Source organism: Gracilinanus agilis, chromosome 2 (assembly GCF_016433145.1).
Source record: "Gracilinanus agilis isolate LMUSP501 chromosome 2, AgileGrace, whole genome shotgun sequence".
In the NCBI taxonomy this organism is placed as follows: Eukaryota; Metazoa; Chordata; class Mammalia; order Didelphimorphia; family Didelphidae; genus Gracilinanus; species Gracilinanus agilis.
The window spans coordinates 319,075,108-319,095,896 of record NC_058131.1 but is presented as its reverse complement, the minus strand read 5'-3'; the positions used below and the strand labels follow the sequence as shown (position 1 = coordinate 319,095,896).

The window sequence follows — 20,789 nt, the reverse complement described above, 5'->3', positions numbered from 1 at the left end:
ATGCAATATTCCTATATTCCATAGGAATAGGGAGAATGGATGGATAGCTAGCTAAATGGTGTATATATATACACACGTATATATATACACACACATATATATAATGTGCATACATATTTACCTATATATACAGAGAGAGTAATAATTATTAATAAGTGAGCACATCAATAACCAGAGAGACGAAAATTTGCCCCAAAGAGTTGTAGAAAGGAAGAAAGAAAGGGAGGGAGGGAGAAAAGGAGGAAGAGAGGAAGAGAGAAAAAAAGAGAAAGAAATGAAAAGGACTTCTGTTTCATTAATTTTTCAAAAGTAGTTTGACAATGCAGGCACAACCCTACTTTCTTCAGGTTTTGCATGTTCTTCTGTCTCTTTGCACCCCTACCTCCCCACCCCCAGCTTACTTAAAGATACTATTTACAACCATATCACTGCTGGGTTTGTACCACAAAGAGATCATAGGGCAAAAGACTTATACAAAAATATTTACAGCCATGCTGTTTGTGGTAGCAAAAAAATGGAAAATGAGGGGATGTCTGTCAATTGGGGAATGGCTTAACAAACTGTGGTATCTGTTGGTGATGGAATACTATTGTGCTCAAAGGAACAAAGAACTGGAGGAATTCCATGTGAACTGGAATGACCTCCAGGAATTGATGCAGAGCAAAATGAGCAGAACCAGGAGAACATTGTACACAGAGATGGATACACTGTGGCACAATCAAATGTAATGGACTTCTCTACTAGCAGCAATGCAATGATCCAAAACATTTCTGGGGGACTTAAAAGAAAGAACACTATCCATATCCAGAGAAAGAACTGTGGGAGCAGAAACATAGAAGAAAAACAACTCCTTGACCACATGGGTCGATGGGAATATGATTGAGGATGTAGACTTTAAACAATCACCCCAGTGCAAATATCAATAATACAGAAATAGGTCTTGATCAGTGACACATGTAAAACTCAGTGGAATTGCGCATTGGCTATGGGGTGGGGAGGGAAAGAATATGAATCATGTAACCATGGAAACTTTTTCATACTTAATAAAATAAAAATAAATTTTAAAAAAGATACTATCTAGAATCTCAGCAAAGTTCTATAAACTCTCAGGCTTATGGGGCAAACAAGCATCCTTTGATGCCTATTGTCCATAGGAAAGACTGTCTTTTCATAATTAATGTTCCTTTGGGAAGAAAGAGAATAAAATAGAATTTTTGGATATTTGGGTAGGAAGGGATCTTAGAATGTAGGTATAAGAGCTGGAAGTAACTTTAGAACAGCAAATATTTCAGTATAGAATGCTTGAAAAATGTTAACACCAGTTGGGGCTTTAGAGTTTGTAGAGTCCTGTATCCTCATTTTACAGATAAAGAAACTGAGGTTGGAAAGATGCTTTTATTCACCCACACCAAGATTTGAGCATAAGTCTTCTAACTCCCAGTTCTAGTTTTTGATATTCCAGTGCTGCCTTCCTAGGTTTTGCTGACTTTTCCTTTTTTCTTGAAAAAAAAATGACTGTCTTTTCCCTCCTTTATTTCAGTTGGAACACCTTACTACATGTCCCCAGAGAGAATTCATGAAAATGGCTATAACTTTAAGTCTGATATCTGGTCTTTGGGCTGTTTATTGTACGAGGTAAGACATTTCCAATGGTTTAATTTCATGTTGTAGAGAAGGATATTCAGGGTAAAGGTGGCTGAGTAAAGGCATGAGACAAAATTGCTGCACCCCACAGAGTGTTCAAGTTATAACCACATGTCTAGAACCAGCTACTTAGCAGCAGAAAGTTGGGTTCTAATCTTGGCTCTGTTCTTTATTCTTATGTACCTTTAGGTAATGATTTAATCTCTTAAGTTTTATTTTCCTCATCTATAAAATGAGAAGATTGGACTAGATGCTATTTAAGGTCCCTCCTAGCTAGAAGATCTCGTGATTCAAGACCTTAAAATATAGAATATTGAGAGGAAGGAAATTCAAACATGGGATTTTTCAGAAGATAGTGACTAGTCTAATTGGTCTGGAGTCTAGAATATATGAAGGAGAGAATAGTTGGAAAAAAGGTTAGAGAGGTAGTTTGGTTGGTGGACTTTGAATGTCACTATAAGCATTTTTGACTTAGTTCTACATGAGTAACTCAGTGAGTTGAATATTCTCATTTGGTAATTAAGGAAATCAAGACTCAGAATGGGAAGGTTATTAGCCCGGGGTCACGGAGCCTATTGCTCTTGTAGGAATAGGGAGCCACTGAATTTTGTGTGTTTTTTTACTAGTACAGTTATATGACTGGAGCTGTTCTTTAGGAAGATTAATCAGTTAGCTTTTAGAATGGATTGGAAGGGGAGAGACTGAAAGCAAAAAGATTAATTAGGAGGTTTTTTGCAAAAGAATAGATAAATATAAACAAAAGGTTGAACTAGGATATTGTCTTTGGGACTAGGGACATATTGTAAAGTTATAATTAATAAGACTGGGAAGCTGATGAGATATTTGAGATAAGAAGATCATTCTGATATTTTGAGCCTGGATGGCTGGCAAACAGTGATATTAATAGAGATAGCAAGTTAGATGGGTAGCAAATGTGAGGTTGGGAGTTGGGAGGGAGACTATTGAATTATGAACTTGGTTTTGGTCATATTTGAAGTGACCATCTAGCATCTAGGTGCAGATATTCAGTGGACAACTTTAGCTGCAGAGTCACGGAGCTTAGAAGAGAGAACATAAGTAAAGGTACAGATTTGGGAGACATACATCAAGGTAATAGTGGAAGCATTGGGAACAAATATGATTTATCTTTACCCTCTTTTCTTTGATAGAATTGCAGAAAGGCATATTTGGAATTGGTGTTAGGGGAAAACTTCCAAACAAGAGCTGTCCTAAAATGGAATGGGTTGTCTTTTGAGATTCTGAATTTCCCCACACTAGAGTTTTCAAAAAACTGGATAAATGCTTCTCAAAGATTTTATAGATGTATACATAGGATTACCGATCAAGTAAAAGTTGAAAGAGCAGGACCTTTGAGATCCCTTCCAAATCTCAGAATCTATGAAAAGGGCCAAAGACAGAGACTTGAAGGATATCTACAATTAGGAAGGAGGAAGAGGATCCAGTAAATGAGACATTGCCATCAGAACACATCTAATGCTTTCGGTTTGCAAAACACTTTATATTGTTTATCTCATTTGTTCCTCACAACCTATGAGGTGGGTGCTATTATTATTCTCATTTTATAGCTAAGGAAACTGAGGCTAAGAAAAGTTAAGTGATGTCCCAGGTCACATAGCAAGTAAACACTCAAACAGCATCTGAACCCAAAGTCTTCCTGACTCCAGGTCTAGCTCTAACTGCTGTACTGAGGGGAAGCCAGGCTTAGGAGAAACCAAAAGGAAGCAAAGTCATAGAGGCTTGAGGTGGGGAAGAAGAGCTTAGCCATACAAAGGGTATATAAACCAATATCAGGTGCTTCAGATAAATTAGAAAAGATGGTGGAGAAAAAATTACTGCATTTGATGCAGTCACTGGTGAAGTAGATAGCAGGTAAGTAGTGGTGATGAGGATGAAAGCAGATTTGAAGAGTGAGTAGGAGGAAAGAAAGCAAGGCCAACATAAGAGCAAAAGCAAAGGGGTAAGGGAGTCAAGAGAAGGTTGTTGAATGGAGAGAGGAGCAAATATATAGGCAAAGGAACTTTTGGAGAGGGATAGATGGACCTAGAAATTGAAAACAAGAAAAGCCAATAGTCATCCTTAAAACCTGAATTTGTCACAGGTATTTTGTAAAAAGGTTTATTATTTTGTTCTGCTTATCATAAGTCACACTTTAATTTTTCTGTTACTATTAGCCTTCATGTGAAGCATTCTGACTTCAGTTAATTTTAAACAGTCCAAAGTGATTTTCTGTGGTAAATCAGGAATCCCTGGTTTCATTTGGTTAGATACTATCTCAACTCATAATTCTTTCTTAAATTTTATTTCTTATTCTTAATTTTACAAGCACTAAATAAAATGAACACTTCTGAATACTTCCATTAATTGTACACAAAACTGCAAATCTATTACAAATAGCTTGCTTTTCTTTTTAAGCATATAATAAAATCTTAGTGTAAATTTCAAAGCTGCCTTGCTTGTCTCTCTTTGCTATTGCTCCTATTCTTTTCTGCCTGTTTTTTAGAAATGATTTAATGATCTTTTCTTTCTTTTTCTATTTTTTGGCAATCCTATCTTCCCAATTGAAAAAGAAAACAAAACTTTAGTAACACATTTGCATAATCAGATAAAATAAATCCCCACATTGGCCATATCCAAAAATTTGTGTCTTATTCTTCCAGATGAGTCAATACCGTACTTCATTTTAGATGACCAAAGTTTCTTCATCGTGGATATTCCCATAACAGATATATAACTCCTAATTCCAGCATACCTTAATAGATTATTTCATAATTGCCGCACCAAAAAACTTATTCCCTCATGACCAATCTTCAATCAATCTCTCAATAATCTGTATGTAGCATTTAACAAAATCAATCAGCTCCTCCTCTTGAATATTCTCTTCACTAGACTTTCATGATACTATTTCCTCCTGATTTTCCTCTTAACTCATTTACTGCTTTTTCTGAGACTTCTTTACTGGATCTTCAAATATGTCTTGCCTGTTAAACCTTCATTTTCCTCCATGGTCTATCCCAGCCCTTCTTCTCTCTAAATGTAGTTACACTTGGTGATCTTATCAGCTTCCATAGGTTAAATGATCATCTGTTTGCAGATAATGCTCAGATCTATATCTCCAGCCCTAATCTCTCCTAATCACCAGTCTTGTTTCATCAACTGCCTTTTGGATATCTCAAACTGGATCATTCTTAGGCATCTTAGATTCAACACATTGCAAAACAGAAGTCATTCTCTTTTTCCTAAACCCTCTCTTCTTCCCAGTTTTCCTTTTACTGTTGAGGGCACCACCATTCTCTTAGTCAGACAGACTCATCCTTAGCATCATCCTCAGCTCCTCACTCATACTCAGCTTGTTGCCAAATCTTTTTGTTTTTTACCTCAACAATATATCTTGTATATATTGCTTTCTCTCTGTTCAAATGGCCACTGTGGTGGTGCAGACTCTCATAACCTCCTGCCTAGTTTATTGCAAGTGAAGATGGAGAGTTTCCTTGCTTTGAGGCATTCCCTACCCAATCTATCCTTTACTCAGCCACCAAAGCGATTTGCCTGAATCATACATCTGCTCATGTCACACCCTACACCACAGCCTAACCTGGCTCTCTGTTGTCTCCAGCATCAAATATGAAAAGTCATGTTTGGCACTCATTGCTCTTCCCCACCAAGCCCCCTCCTACCTTCTGGTCTCCTTATACTCCACATGTCTTCATATTCTTTGTGATCTCATTGCTCTGGCTGACTTGTGCCCCTCATACATGACTCTGCCCTCTCTTGACTGTTCCTTTTCACTATCTAGACCTAGAATGCTCTCTTCCTCTTTTCTCCTCTACTTCATTTCCTCAACTTCTTTCAAAACTACATTTGAATCCTACCCTATACAAGAAGCCTTTCCCTGTCCTCTGCCCCTTCCCCCCCCCCCAAAGAAAAGGCTTCCTGTGAGTAGGTGGGATTTAAACTAAGCCTTAGAGAAAGTCAGGGAAGGTAAGGAGTAGAGGTGAGGAGACAGCACAGTCAGGTGTGGGGGACAGCTAGTACAAAGACAGAGAAGGAGGAGATGGAGTTGGAAAAGCTTTGAGTGAGCCATTGGCTAGGTTAGGAGCTTTTGTATTTCGAGCAGAATGGTAGAGCTGGAAGACCCCTAAGAGGTCATCTAGTTCAAGTCTAGTTTTTGGAAAGGAAAGAGCTGAGGCTGAAACATAGAAGTGTCTTGCTTAAAACCACACAGATAATAACAAAGCCAAGGTTTGGGCCCCAGTCTTCTCTGGGTAGCTGGTGGTGCAGTGTAAGAGAGTGCTAGGGCTAGAGTCAGAAAGACATCTTCCCGAGTTCAAATCTGGTATTAGATACTCTACGTGATCTTGTGCAAGTAACTTAACCCTCTTTGTCTACATTTCCTAATCTGTAAAATGAACTGGAGCAGGAAATGGCAAACCACTCCAGTATCTTTGCCAAGAAAACCCCAAAAGAGGTCACAAAGAGTCTGAATCTCCTACCATGTTTCCCAAGGCACAAGTTGTTTAACTGATGGGGCTGCCAGGCTCTGACTATATGAAGCAGCTCTTTGTCCTTCTTCATTCATATGGCTCCCATTTATCACATTCGACCCTGAAAGTGAAGATAGCATTGGATTTTCACTCAGCCAGCTTCTCCTTTCCAATCTTCAACTGAGGTAACTAAATGTTTGCTTAACAAGGTAATGTCCCATCGTTAGTGTATTACCAGTCATGAGTCCCTCAGTTCGATAGGGGCTGATTTATTTGTTTGGAGCACGGGAGGGAGGGAGGACCTGCTGCTGTGGTTTGCAGCTAGGGAGGGAACTATTGGTGCTGGGAAGTCAATGAAATAGATCAATACAATCCTGCTAGAGGGATTAAACAGCCTCTGGGAATATCCCAGAGCTGCTAAGAGCTGAATAGCCCTCTGCCTCTTCCAAAAGAGAACTTAGCACAGCCCCAACTGGGAACAAGATGTGTCCAGGGACACATTTTACCTGTGGTGCAAAATGAGGAAAATTGCATTGGTTTATGGAGTGGAAAGAATACTGGTCTTGGAATAAGGAGGGCTTGACTGAATCCTAGTTCCACAGAGACTGTTAAAATTTGAGTCAGAGACCTGAATTCTAGACCTAGCTCTTGACACTATCTAGATAACTGTTGTTCAGTCATGTCTGATTGTTTGTTTTCTTGGCAAAGATCCTGGTGTGGTCTGCCATTTCCTTCTCCAGCTCATTTTACAAATGAGCTAACTGAAGCAAAAAGGGTTAAGTGAGTTGCCAAGGGTCACGCAGCTAGAAAGTGTTTGAGACCAGAATTTGAACTCAGGAAGATGAGTTTTCCTGACTCTAAGTCCAGCCTTCTCTCCTGGGATGTATGGAGTGTTCAGGGAGACTAACACCTTTTCAGCACTCCCTTTGGTATCTACCTTTCATTGAACTTTCATCTGTGACTCCAAGAAGCTGTAGCATGCACATGTCCCCGGTGGCTAGTAAAAGGCATACTAAAGCAGGCTGAGAGTAAACGACATAAATTAGAGGACTTCACTCAGCAGAAGAGAAAGATGAAAACAGTTTGCTCCAACAGCCACAAAGGTAGCTGAAGCAAGTGCTGTGGAGCTTAGAGCTTGATCAGACGTGGAAGATCCCAAGGTTATCCACTGCATCCTGACTAGTCACCTTGACTTTTGCCTTGCCACTGGACTTCAGTTACTCTCAAAGAGCATAACTCTTCACACATATTTCTGAACAAGTTGAGACATCATCTGTCCTCTTGGAAACAAAGGACAAACCAGATAACTGTGGCCAAGTCACTTCATTTTTATAGTTTTCAATTTCCTTAACTGTAAAATGAGGTATTTGCACCAGATATTCCCTAAGGCCCCTTATGGACTTCTCTGTCCCTTCATTCCTCTCCATTAAACTGAGGCATCCCTGCCAGGACCAGCAGCTTCACAGGGGCAGGAAGAAAGCATTTGGTAAAGCTTTAAGCACTATAGAAACGGTAGCTGCTATTATGCCAGCTCCTTTTCTCCAGCATTGGTGTCCTCCAAGACTATGAAAGCTTGTTTGGAATAGAGGAGAATATGAGTGTTTTTCCCCTTCAAAAGCTCTTGTAGCACACTCTCTCCCCCCTCTGCCCCAGAGTATTGCATTCATTTCTGGGACTCACATTTCAGAAAGGAATTAACAGAGAAACGAATTCAGGAAAGTGGCTCAACACTATTTAAGTACAATGATCATTGGAAGAAATGGGAAGAGAAAACCTAGGCAAGGACCCACTATCTAGCTTTAAATATTCCAAAAGTCTTTTGGAAGAAGGATTGGACTTGTGTTGCTCAGCCCAGGAGAACAGATTTTGGCCCATTCTTATCTAAGACAAATTTCCTAATAATCAATCACCCACAAGCAGAGGAGGTAGTGAGGTCACCATTGCTAAAGTCAGATAAATTACAAATAATAACAACATCATCATTTATTTAGCTCCTACTATGTGCCAGGTGCTATGCTAAATACTTTATGCATATCTCATTTGCTCCTCACAATGATCCTGGGAGAGAAATGCTATTATTATCCCCATTTTACAGTTGAGGAAACTGAGGCAAATAGTTCCAGTGACTTATGTCTGAGGTTTCGGTCACAGTGTCTGAGGATTTAAGTCAAGTCTTCCTGACTCTGGATCTAATGCTCTACCCAGTGTACTCACTGTCACACAAATTTCCTCCAACATCCCAAACCAGGGAGCAGCATATAGCATATTAGATGGAGGAACACTGGGCTTAGAGATACAAGGTGTAGGTTCACTACACACAATGCCAAAAGCTCAATGGTGGAAAGAGCCTCAGAAGTCATCTTAATTTAAGAGAAACCTCCTCTGCCACATCGCCAATGAGTACATCCTCTCTTTAGCTGTCAGGATAACTAATTGAGTCATCAGAACTTCAGGCTACTCTGTTTACATAATAATAGTAGGAAGACCTGAGTACAAATCCAGCCTCAGACACTTACTAGCTGTGTGTCCCTGGGCAAGTCACTTGACTTGTTTGCCTCAGTTTCCTCAATTGTAAAATGAGGATAATAATATCATCTACTTAAAGGCAGCTAGGTGGCACAGTGAATATAATGTGAGGATAATAATAATACCTCCCAGAGTCATTGGGAAGGTTAAATGAGACAATATTTGTAAAGCACTTAGCAGAGTGCCTAGTACATAGGAAGTGCTATATAAATGTCAGCTTTCAACTCTGGGATTCTGTAATAGTTAAAATTTATTAGATGCCTACTATGTGCCAGGCCTTGTGCTAAGCTCTGGGGATACAGATAAAAATAAAAATAGTCCCTGCCCTCAAAGAGCTTACAGTCTGATGGAGGAAGACGATACAGGAAAGGAAGCTGAAAGAGGGAGGTGCACTAGAGAGAACTTGGCACAGGGGCATGGTGTCAAAACCAAATAGAAAAGCTGGTGGAAAGTGGAGAGTGAGGTGGAAAATTCTGAGCCCTCTATAAAGGAAAGCTTTGGGGAGGAATTTTTTGCTCCTTTTATTCCCAAGATAAAGTTGAGCATCCAAGACCATGACAATTTAGTAAGTGTGGTGCTATGCTGATGACCTCGGGGCATATATTGTGCCTTATGGATCCTTGGATTTTTAAGCAAACATCACATCTAACTCTTATTTTAAGGAGTTGTGTCTGATTCTTCATGACTCCATTTGGGGTTTTCTTGGCAAAGATACTGGAGTGGATTGCCCTTTCTGTCACCAGCTCATTTTACAAATGAGGTTGGCAGGGATAGGTGACTTTCCCAGGATTACACAGTCTGAGACTGGATTTGACTTTAGGTCTTCCTAACTCTAGACCTAGCAGTCTATTCACTGTTTCACCTAGCTGCCTTTAAGAAAACTGGAAGCCAAAAGAGGCAGATCCAAGAGTGAGGACCCAGGTCTCCAGGGCTGTGAGACCAATGTCTTTTCCATCATGCCTTGCTCTGGTCTCTGTCCCTCTCCCTCTGAGTCCTCTTATCATCCCTCTGATCTTATGCATCAGACTTTCCTATCCACATTGCAAGACTGGGGAGCAGGGCCAGGAAAAGTACACGCATTTGAGGGACTTAACACTGTGGCATTAGAACACAGACAAGGAATGTTGAACATGCAAATGTGACTTGAGAGGAAAGTTTGTCAGAGCACTGAACATAGAACATCAGAGATGGAAGGGAACTCTTCATCATCTAGAATGTTAAAGCAGAAAATGTTCATAGGCTTTAGAGCTAGAAGAGAATAGAGATATATGGTCCAATGTCCTCTGTTTTCAGTTGAGGAAACTCAAGGCTCAGGGGAAATGACTTGCTCAAGGCAACAAAGAAAATAGCAGAAGTGGAATTTGAACACTTGTCTTCCAGCTTCAAATTCTGTTCTCTTTCCCTTCTATAGACTTTGGATTGTTAGGGCTAGAAGAGACCTTAGAGGTCATCTGGACCAGCCCCCTCATTTTATAGATGAGGAGACTGAGGACCATTAGAGGAGGGAAAGGATTTGCCCAATGTGGACAAGAAGATAGGAATCTTTCTTAGGGCCATGCAGGAGCTGACCCTGATGGTAGGGAAAGAGTCCTCGGCATGAAGCGAAAGGATGAGAAATGTGGCTTTGGCTCTGGCTTGGATGATAAGAAGGCAATAACTTTTTTTGTTGTTTTTTTAAAGGGGGAGAAGTGAGCAAGGGAGAAGTCCCTGCAGGGGACATGTATAAGTGGGGCAAGAAAGGAGAGGGAGGGGAGGAGGATAGGAAAAGATAGCTATAGACCTTTGTCCCCAATTTGGGGTATGAACAGCCTGAGCCCAAGCCACAGAGGACCCCAGGGTCCTGATTGAGTAAGTTCTCCATACACGAGCCCCACTGGAATCTGCGGGCAGCTTTCTCAGCTCCGGAGGCTCTGGGCTAAACTGAGGAGCCTGGCGGTTACTGAAGGAACCTGTGCTTTATTTTCATTATACTTGGCACCCTGTGGAGGCTCCCAGCGGGCAGCCAGGGCTCCTCAGAATTTATTTATTTACGCAGAAGCTCATCTCCGAGATTGGGGCTGCTGGATCCGGGCCTTTAGCGCTGGCATCCCAGTGAGGGGTCTGCTCGCGGCACACATCCAGCAGTGCCCTCCAGAATTAGTGCTCGAACTCCGCACGGCAGCCACTGAGTCTGTGCCCATGATTAAGACCAAACAAGGGAAACGAGGAAAAATAGCCAAGAACTCTGGGTTTGCCAGCCCTGTATATTGAAGTGGCTCAACATTGTCTTAAAAACCTTCTTAGGAATGCTTGTAGAACTGAAGAGGCCTTTAAGGTCCCAAACTACTCAGAGGAAAGGGCTCTGTAAACTTTTATAAGCTGAAACTTTTGGCTTCAGTTTAGTGCCTACTATGTGCAAGGCAGATCTAAATGAATAGCAGCTCCTATTTCTATAGTGCTTTGGCCTAGCCTTTTTTGCCCCCAGGCTGGGACACATGTACCCTGTGGCAGGGGGGCCTTGAGAAACTTATCAAAGGGTAAGAGGAATAGTTGGTAAAAATAATTCATCCCTTTATCTTAGTTCTTATTTGTATATGCATGATAAATTCTAGAATTTATTTTTCATATTGGATAGGAGCTACAGGAAAGTTTACTAAAAGCCCAGGGACATAGGGGATTAAAAAGGTCAAGAACCCCCATATTGGGGTTTTACAAGGCACTTTCCTCATGATGATGTTGTGAGGTAAGGAGCAGTGCAGTGGGCAGGTAATATCATCCAGTGTGGTGTGATGAGAAAAGCAATTGATTTTAGAAGGCAATGAGGTGGCACAGAGGAATCTGGCCTCAGAAACTAGCTGTGTGACCCTGGGCAAGTCACTTAACCTGTTTGCCTCAGTTTCTTCATCTCTAAAATGGGGATGATCACAATTGCACCTATTTCCCAGAGTAGTTGTGAGGATCAAATGAGATATTTATAAAACATTTAGCACATAGTAAGCACTATATAAATATTAGACATTTATTATCGTATCATCATCCTTGTCATTATTATTAGAATCAGAACACCAGTTATTTGGATACTGGTCTTGATACTTATTGCCTGTGGGTCCTTAGGCCCTCCACTCCTCTCAACCTCAGTTTCCCCATATGTAAGATGAGAGAGCTGGAATAGATCATCTCTGAAGGACCTTTCCATCCCCATTCTGCAGATGATCAGACTGGGGGCTTGCTCCAGCTCCTCACCCCCAAGTAGCCATTAAGTGTATCCCAGTTGGGATTTAAATTCAGGTCTTCTAATTCCAATTCTGGTGTTCTTTGTAACTGCACAATGCAGCAACCCGATCTCGGTCCTGGTATTTCAATATACCAGGAGTCCAGTGCAGCTGTGTGCCTGGCTGTGCAGTGACCCTGTGCAGACTCTTCACACCGAGGGACTGAGTTCTAGGCATGGGCTCTGATGCAGAAGAGGGGTGGAGGGAAAGGGCCAGGTGAAGCTTCTTGGTAAAAAGGTATTCAAGTTAGGTTTAGGGGTCTGGGAGGAAAGAAACAAGGCTGGCTGCTTCTAAGGCAGTGTGGCAGGAAGCCTGTGTACGCCACATCCTAGCAGGATCAGATGGAAACTTATGCCTGATCCTCCCTCTACTTGGACTCTCAGTTTCCTCATCTGTGAAACAGGGATGGGACTCTTCATGCTATTCACTTCATAGGGTGGTGCCCTCTGCAAACTGTAAAATAATTTCTAAAAAATAATGCTGCAGCCAGGTGGCTTAGTGGATAGAATCCTGGACCTGAGGCTGGGAGGACCCAAGTTCAAATCCTTTTAGCTCTTGTGACCCTAGACAAGTCACTTAATGCTGTTTGTCCAACCCTTGTCCTTCTGTCTTAAAGTTATTACTAGGACAGAAAGTAAGGGTTTCAAATAATAAGACAAAATAATGCTTTCGGGGTTTATGAAGCACTTTCTTCGCAGTAGTTCTGTGGGAGGGGTAGTGTTTTTACCCCCATGTTGCAGATGAGGAAGCCAAGGCTCCAAGAGGTTTGCTTGGCCAGGTTTGCACTGCTAGCTAAGTGGCAAAGCCAAGATTCCAGTCCTTCTCCTCGTACCCCATTGAGGATTTGCTGCCCTTCTTAGGTCACCTCCATGCACACTGAGTTGACTCCTAAAGCCTGGGATTCCAGTTTTAATCACTGCTTCCTCATCCTCCTCTGACCAGTAATAACTGGCACATAAGAATTCAGCTTAATCCTTTTTCTTTCTTGCACAGTGACGTATTCAAATGACTTAGATTGACTCCTCTGGTCCCCCAGCTGCTCTCTGCCAGGGCAACAGATGTACTTTTGTAACTGTCCAATTAACCCAAGCACCTTTGGTTACCATTTTTATTATTTGAATTGTATCCCCTGAGTGTTGCCACTTTGCAGAATGCCAGAAGCCCTTCTATTATGTCTGGTCTCTGTCCCTGCACAGCACAAATGCCGCGTCACTCCAGCAGCAATGAATGATCCAACAAATATTTATTAAGCACCGAATGTGTACAAGGCACCATGCTCAAGTTCTTGCCCTCAGGGAGCGGCTCCCCCTGGGGATTGGAGAAGAGGGCATTTTTTACCGGGAGCTCTGATAGAAATGGGAGAGTGATTTCAGTACAGAGAAAGGGTAGGCAGTGGCCTGAGAGCTTTGAGAAAGGATAGGTCCCTCCTACCTACTGGGATGGGTGGGGAAAAAAAGGGAGGCATCATGGAGGATGTGGAATAAGTTGGAGAGAGTCCATTTCTAGGAAGGGATGATGTGAGTGAAGACCTGGAGGTAGCAGGGACCCCAGGGCAAAGCTGGGGAGCAGTTGGTAGTCCAGTCTGGCTGGTAATGCCTATGGTAATGAGGCTAGTGACCGGAACCCTTAGGATCCTGATTCCCACCAAGCTGCCGCATTAGAGACATGGTATATGGAGTCTGCCACCTCCAAACCCTCGTACCCTTCAACAGTTCCTGGGGCAACTTGTCTCAGATCCTGTTCTGTGCAAATGGACACAGTAGAGGGGTTGGTAACTATTAAAAAAAAAAAAAAAACCACAGACAAAAAAATCACCACTCTGCTGGAAGCTTGCTGTGTGTTTCTGCAACAAGACTGTGTTCTTTGGACAGTCTCCCCGGTGCATGATAATGAGCGAAGGCCTAACAATTATCAAATGGTTCCCTTATTAAAACCAGAGTGCAGCATATCCCCCTCAGCTGAGGCTAATGTGGAGAGGTTGGTGATTTGATGCAGCTCGCAAAAAAATGGTTTGAAAACGGTCCTCCAAACGGAGGAGGTATCAGGCACAATTAACCAACGGTGCTTCATTAGGATGAGGCATTGCCCCATTGTTTGGCGCTGGAGGTAACAGTGAGCGAGAGTGACAAGAAACACTTGAATCCCATTACGGATTAATAAGCAGATGGGGCACAGCCCGGGCTGCACGCTGGGCCGGCGTGCCACTCGCTTTGCGGAGCCTCTCCATTGCTCCCTGCTCTCCCTTTGAAGACAAACCTGATTAGTGCTGTTGGTTCCTTCGTATGTAAATGGCAGGCTGGGGTGGGAATGGTTCCTGGGCAGCAGTTGTAAAGGTGCCAGGCTCTGGCTGCTTTCTGACGTCGTAGGAAAATTCTGGAGGGTCTGGCCTGGCCTGGCTTGTTCAGGACAGAATTTGAGGGCTAGGGAGGGAGGTTTACAACAATACAAGAATCTCCAAACATTACATTTTCATAGAATTTTAGAGGTAGAAGGGACCTTAAAACATGCAGTTGTCAGAGCCAGAATAGAACTTATAAGTCATCCAGATGGGCCCATGGTAGGCAACTATCCCGAGGAAGGTCGTGATTTTTTTTAAAAGGTCCCATAGAAGCCAAAATATTTATAATAGCATGTTTGTAGCAAAATAGTGGTAGCAAAATAGTGGGAACAAAAGCCGATGCCCATCAGCTGAGGAGTGGCTGAACAAACTGTGGTACGTGAATGTAATAGAACATTGTCAGACTGTAGAAAACATGAGTATGATGACCAGAGAGAAACATGGGAAGAAACAGAAATCAGGATACAATGAAGAAAACAGAACAAGGAAGACCATTCATATGACTGCAGCAGTGCATTGGGAAAGAGCAATATCAGCCAGATCACTGAAACAGAATGAATGCTGGGAAATGAAAATAATGAAGCCTGGGCCCAAAGAAGAGAGTGTAGCTTCTTCCCTTCTTTGCGAAGGACGGGGTGAATAATAGCGGTGGAACATGATATATTGCTATGATGCACATTTCTCTGAGAGGAAGAGCAAATATAGACATATTATTTAAGTGTAAATATTCATATGTATATATAACATACATATAGACATATATAAAATGTAGGCAATATAAAAACAAAAATAGAAAAACTGGAAAAAAAACAAGCCTGACTTCATTTTACTGGTGAATTGAGGCCCTTAGATGTTATTTTGCAGTTTGCAAAGTGCTTCCCTCACAACAACCTTGTGAGGTAGGTAGCACGAGTAGTGATAATCCCATTTGATAGACAAGGAAACTGAGGCCACAAGCAGCCAAAGGATCTGGCATTAGTTCAGATAGGTGAAATGATTTGTACTACTCTTGGAAAGCTTCAGCTCTGCCATTACTGCCCCTTCTGAGCCTCAGTTTCCTCATCTATCAAATGGAAATATTTGCACTTTTTTCTTCAGTGAGCATTCGTCATGGAAGTACTTTGTAAGCTAAGAGCTGTATTGTAGTGAATTGTTGCTGTTGCTGCTGCTGCTGCTGCCGTTCTAAAGGGGATGAGCATCAGGCTTTCCTCATGGAGCCAGGCGGGATAGGAAGCTGAGAGGCCCTTGGGTAGTTTGAATTATCCACTTGTGTTTCAGCCCTTTTCCATTGTTTCTGTCTCTTGAAGAGACTCTTCTTTGGGAGCCAGGGGACAATCCTGGCTTCCCCCACATAAGTGGTGCTAATTCTTCCAGCCAGGGAGCAAATGACTCTTTCTCTGGCCCCATGCAATCACAGACCATGGGGCTCCCACTGTGATAATTTCTATGATGGATGGGTATTCATTCTCCCTTTCCAAGGTCTACTTTACAGATCTGGGGATTTCTGGTCTTGCTGAAGAAATGCCCTCTCCTCCCACCCAGTCCAAAAATCCAAGGATCTAAGGAAGTCAGATGTCTCAGTGGAATTCCACTGAACCCAATGGCAGTTGTTAATAAAGCCTAATTCCTCCTTCTTTCCCTTCTTTCTTTCTTTCTTCCTTCCCTCCCTCCTCTCCATCCTTCCTTCTTCCTCTCTCCCTCCCTTTTTTCTCTCTTCCTTCCCTCCTTCCTTTTTTCTTCCATCCCTCCCTCCTCCTTTCCTTCTTTCTCTCTCCCTCCCTTCCTTTCTTTCTTCCCTCCCTCCTCCTTCCTTCGCTCTCCCTTCTTTCCTTCTTTCTTGCTTCCCTACCTCCTTTCTCCCTCTCCCTCCCTTCCTTCTTCCTTCCTTCTTTCACTCTTGGCAGATGAGGAGTAATAATAGTAAGACCTCATGCCTCCTTCTGATATGAGGATGACTCAGGATTCTTGTTCATCCTGCTACTGGAGCAGAGGCTCTGGCAGGCTCTCTCATGCTAGAAAGGCTTTGACCTTGTGCCAGACGATAGCCATGACTGTTGTCTGAGGACCAGCTTAGCTAAGTATGGAGGGGACTGTCACCAGGTTAACCACAAAATATAATGAATATGTTTTGGCCCTGCAACTAAAACAGCAACAACAAATCCCACTAAGGTGTAAAGGGTTTTCATTGTGTGCTGGTAGAAGATATCAGTAAGATCCTTGGAATATTGAATAATAATTTCCGTAGCACTTGAGGGTTTACAGAGCACTTCATTCTTAGGCTAGAAGGTAGATAGTAAAAAGTATTTCAAACACATTTTACAGATGAGGAAACCTAAGGCTCAAGAGTTTATGTAACTTAGCCAGGAAGGGGGTTGGGGGGGGGTGGCCTCTTGATAGAGGTCCTAGCTGGTGACCCAATATCACAGCCACCTGTTAGAATCAAGAATTGGCCTTGGGCTAGATTGTGCTAGACTGCAAGCTCACTTTGTGTTTCCCTCTACAGATGGCAGCTCTTCAAAGTCCCTTCTATGGAGATAAAATGAATCTTTTTTCTCTTTGTCAGAAGATAGAGCAATGTGACTACCCTCCTCTTCCAGGAGAACATTATTCTGAGAAGGTGAGTTACAACTGGAACAAGCTGCAGTCACCAAGTCATCTTTCATTTTGTGAACAGTTTTAGGGCCAGGCACTGTCTTTATGGCTACAATGGCATGGGACCTTCAGTTACAAAAATCCTGCCCACTCCTGGGCCTTTTCCTCAAAGACACTGTTTACAAGGAATCACACGATGTTGTACCTGGAAGGAACCTTAAGAGGTTTCGTTCACCTTAGTCCTTTTAGTTAAAGAACTTTGACTGAAGGTGACTTGTTCAAGGTCACAGAGCACAGAAACACCTGGCAGAGGTGGGACTCCAATACTGGTCCTTCTTCCTTCAACTCCTGTCTTTTCTGCTTATCCACCGTCTCTGCTTCCCTTTTTATATGTGGATGTTGTTAGAAACATCCGTGTGTGGTTGGCCACACTTGGTAACATAGCAAACACTTGAGGATGTACCTACTGGCAGCCAGAATTAGTGTGAACTGACAGATGTGTTTCCTGTCTGCACAATTACTGTCTGCGTGCCTCCCTCTGGCTATGCTAAAGAGTATGTGTAGTACACTGATGTAGTCCAGGGTGAGCAGAATGGTTTCCAAGACTGGGTCCCAGAGAAGGACTCCAGATGGCGTTAGACACTATTAACAGAACGCTGGAGAAGGCAGGAGACCTCTCACTCTCTCGCCCTGCTGTTCACTGTTCCTAGCAACCAGGTTCCCTTTTTTCCTTTTTAGAAATTGAATAAATAGAATTGCTTTTGTCTTTAGATTCATGGTTTTTATCATCAAAAGTAGATGAATGGCCCCCTTTTCTGAGGAGATGGGACCCTTCCAGGGCATGAGCTGTACTGAGTGTGATGAATAGCCAGGTGAAGGCTGCTGTGACTGAGATCTATATCTAGTAGCAACCCAGAATGCTTTGAAGGCAACAGTAGCGAAGTCCTTTGCCAAGTGGGGAACAATCCTTGCTAGATGTATGCATGCTCCATGATGGACGTAGCAACTCCAACAAACCAGAGACCCAAGGATGGATTCTGACATGCATTTTTCTCTCTTCTCACCACACTGACACCCCCAGGTAGTAGACAGCAACTGGATATGCTCGAGTTTTGACACTTGGAGGTTACTAGTGGGAATGATTCTCATGTTCTATTCTGAATTGCTGGAGATAAGAGGGTTGGCATGTCTCCATTACCAATAATAATTTTTTTATGTGCTTATTGACAGCACTGAGATAAGCGTGCTGGTTTTAGTGGAATGCTTAAGTTCAGTATTTCCCAAATTAATGTAATCCTGGAATGTTTGGGAGTTGGAAATACATCGATGGAACCCACCACTTCTAGGCAGGGAAGCCTGGGGGAGTTTATACATACACAGACATATACGGACCCCCCCCCCCACATATGCATACCAACTGTACATATATGCTTGTGTAAATCTACCCATATACCTGTATTTATAGACATTTCTACTTGTAAGACCTATACAGGTGTGTATTTGTACACATATACATGCGTATCCTGCCAAGAAATTAACCCAGTTTAATATTGGGGAACTGTTGTGTACTGAATATTAAAAGAGTCATAATTTTCTATTTCTTTCATTACTTTGAGCTGGAAATCATTTAGCTCAGTCTTATTTTCAAATCAAAAGGGCCTAAAATATTGAAAGAATTAGCCCAAGATCATACAGATATTAGGCAGCAGATCCAGGATTCAAGGCTCTACCTCATTAGTGATCTTTTCCCTTAACTCATGTTGCTTCAATACCATTTTTTGAGGAGAAAATATCACTAGGATTGTTCTTTTTTCAGCAAGACTTTTCAGCATTGAAAGTGTTCATTTGGAATTTGAGGACCTGGGTTTGAGTTCACTTTTGTTAAAACTTGTATGACAGTCAGGCGGTGAAGAGAACAAGAGAATGGACTTTCTCTGAGCTCTGCACCAAGCGGGCTCTCCTCCATTAGAAAGGCTGTTAGCAGTTTCTCAAACTCCCCCCGCCCCCCAAAAAAAAAGGCTTAACACTGTTACCACTATTTCAGTTGAAGTACATCTGTCTTGGGGAATCTTGCTATGGCTGCCTGTGCTGTAAGAAGGATTTTTACCTGTCATTTCCCAGAAGTGGAAATCAGAGAAAATGTGGCCAATTCTACTTTCTTGTTTTCTAGGACATGGAAAAACATACTTACCTAAAGCCCTGGGCCCATCTCAGTGAAAGGCGTGGCATATTGATAAGCTTTAACCTAATGAGTTTTTCTTGGTTATTCAAACTCACTGAGCCCCAAAGCAGACAGAACTGATTCCACAGTTCAATTTACTTTAATAGCATTATAAGGTTCAGAAAATATTAAGAGCTGAAATTGGAGACTCATAGAATGTCTGAGTTGAAAAGGATGTTAGAACATAAGATGTCTGAGCTGGGTGGGATCCTGTGTCATCTTTAGTCAGATGGTGTCAAGTTCAAATAGAAATGGGGACCTACTGGTAACTGTACATAAGGCCTGCAGGCCACATAGTGACTTAGTTTTACAATGTGATATCTATGTTGTATTGTTATTTTGTTAGATACTTCCCAATCACATTTTAATCTGGTTTGTGTCACCTGTACTCAGGAGTCTTATGGGGAGATGTAAGCCAAATGGTTTGACACTTCTGACTCCGTCTAACCCTTTTAATTCACAGATAAGGAAAGTGGTGCAGAGAAGGGGAAGCCAACGGCTATTGCTGGCAATTAGAACTAGAATCCATTGAAAAATTTTTTTCTGTCTATCTTTACAAGTAGCTACATGGAAGCTAAGCTTCCAGAATGATCCTTTATACTCATGGTCATGTAACTGAAACCTCTAAAGATGCCACACTCATAGTAAATTGTTCTGTTTGGCCTCAGAGGGCAGGATTAGAAACAGTGGGTGGGAGGGGGCAGCTGGGTAGCTCAGTGGATTGAGAGCCAGGCCTAGAGACGGGAGGTCCTAGGTTCAAATCTGGCCTCAGACACTTCCCAGCTGTGTGACCCTGGGCAAGCCACTTGACCCCCATTGCCTACCCTTACCACTCTTCTGCCTTGGAGCCAATACACAGTATTGACTCCAAGATGGAAGGTAAGGGTTTTAAAAAAAAAAAAAAAGAAAAAAGAAAAAGGAACAGTGCGTGGGAGCTGCAAAAAAGCTAACAAACTGGTCTAGATGTTAGGAAGAAAACCTTCCCAAGCTGTCTTGGGAGATGGTGGTTGGAGGCTCCTCCTTCTTGGAGGTCTTCAGGTAGAGGCTGGATGATCACCCGACAGGTATATAACAGGGGATTCTTTTTAGGTGTGGGTTGGAGAGATCACTGCTGAACTCCCTTTCCTACGCACAAAACATACAACATGAGGCTCTGTTTGCACCCTCTCTTCCTGTATGGTTGTTCTCCTGTACCTGGCTCAGTAACTGAAGTACATTCCTGGGACACAGCTTGGGAAATGCTGAGCCCACAGGGCAATCAATGCATTTGCTTGTTGTATATCCCTTTGGTGGCCCCAAAACCATGTGTGCTGGGCAGTGGCAGGGTAGATAAATGAGAAAACATTGGAGTGGGCTCAGTGATTCAATTTAAGATGTGTGCTTTATAAGGTCATTATTTTAATTACCATTAAAATAATTGGCACTATGGCTATCAGAAGAATGTGAGAAGATCAGAAGCTCAAGGCTATTCCTCCCCCAGCCTTGGAGGTATGAGCAGCTTTTAGTCTGTGTAATTAAAAGCTCCCATCTTTCATGTGCACAATAAAGGGGGCTGGGAGGTGGGCAGTCTGACTGTAACCTTTTTGCATTTTAATGCATTTTTGATGATCAATAAGCCCTATCCTTGAGTTGTGTCCTCTGGTTTTAGTGTCACCATGACCGCCATTTTACACACACCCTCCCTGGTTTCGTGGTGTACTTTATTCAGCCTTGTG

The 20,789-nt window shown here is 42.3% G+C and overlaps 1 protein-coding gene across 1 annotated transcript in view; it reads left to right on the top strand.

The window, feature by feature from the left end:
• The window catches only part of NEK6 (NIMA related kinase 6), a 128,739-nt gene that overhangs the window by 105,664 nt on the left and 2,286 nt on the right, over positions 1–20,789 (top strand). Inside the window, exons 8-9 of the mRNA XM_044664249.1 lie at positions 1,541–1,635; positions 16,765–16,878. Of these exons, the coding sequence (XP_044520184.1) occupies positions 1,541–1,635; positions 16,765–16,878 (209 nt within the window). The remainder of the gene's footprint in view (positions 1–1,540; positions 1,636–16,764; positions 16,879–20,789) is intronic.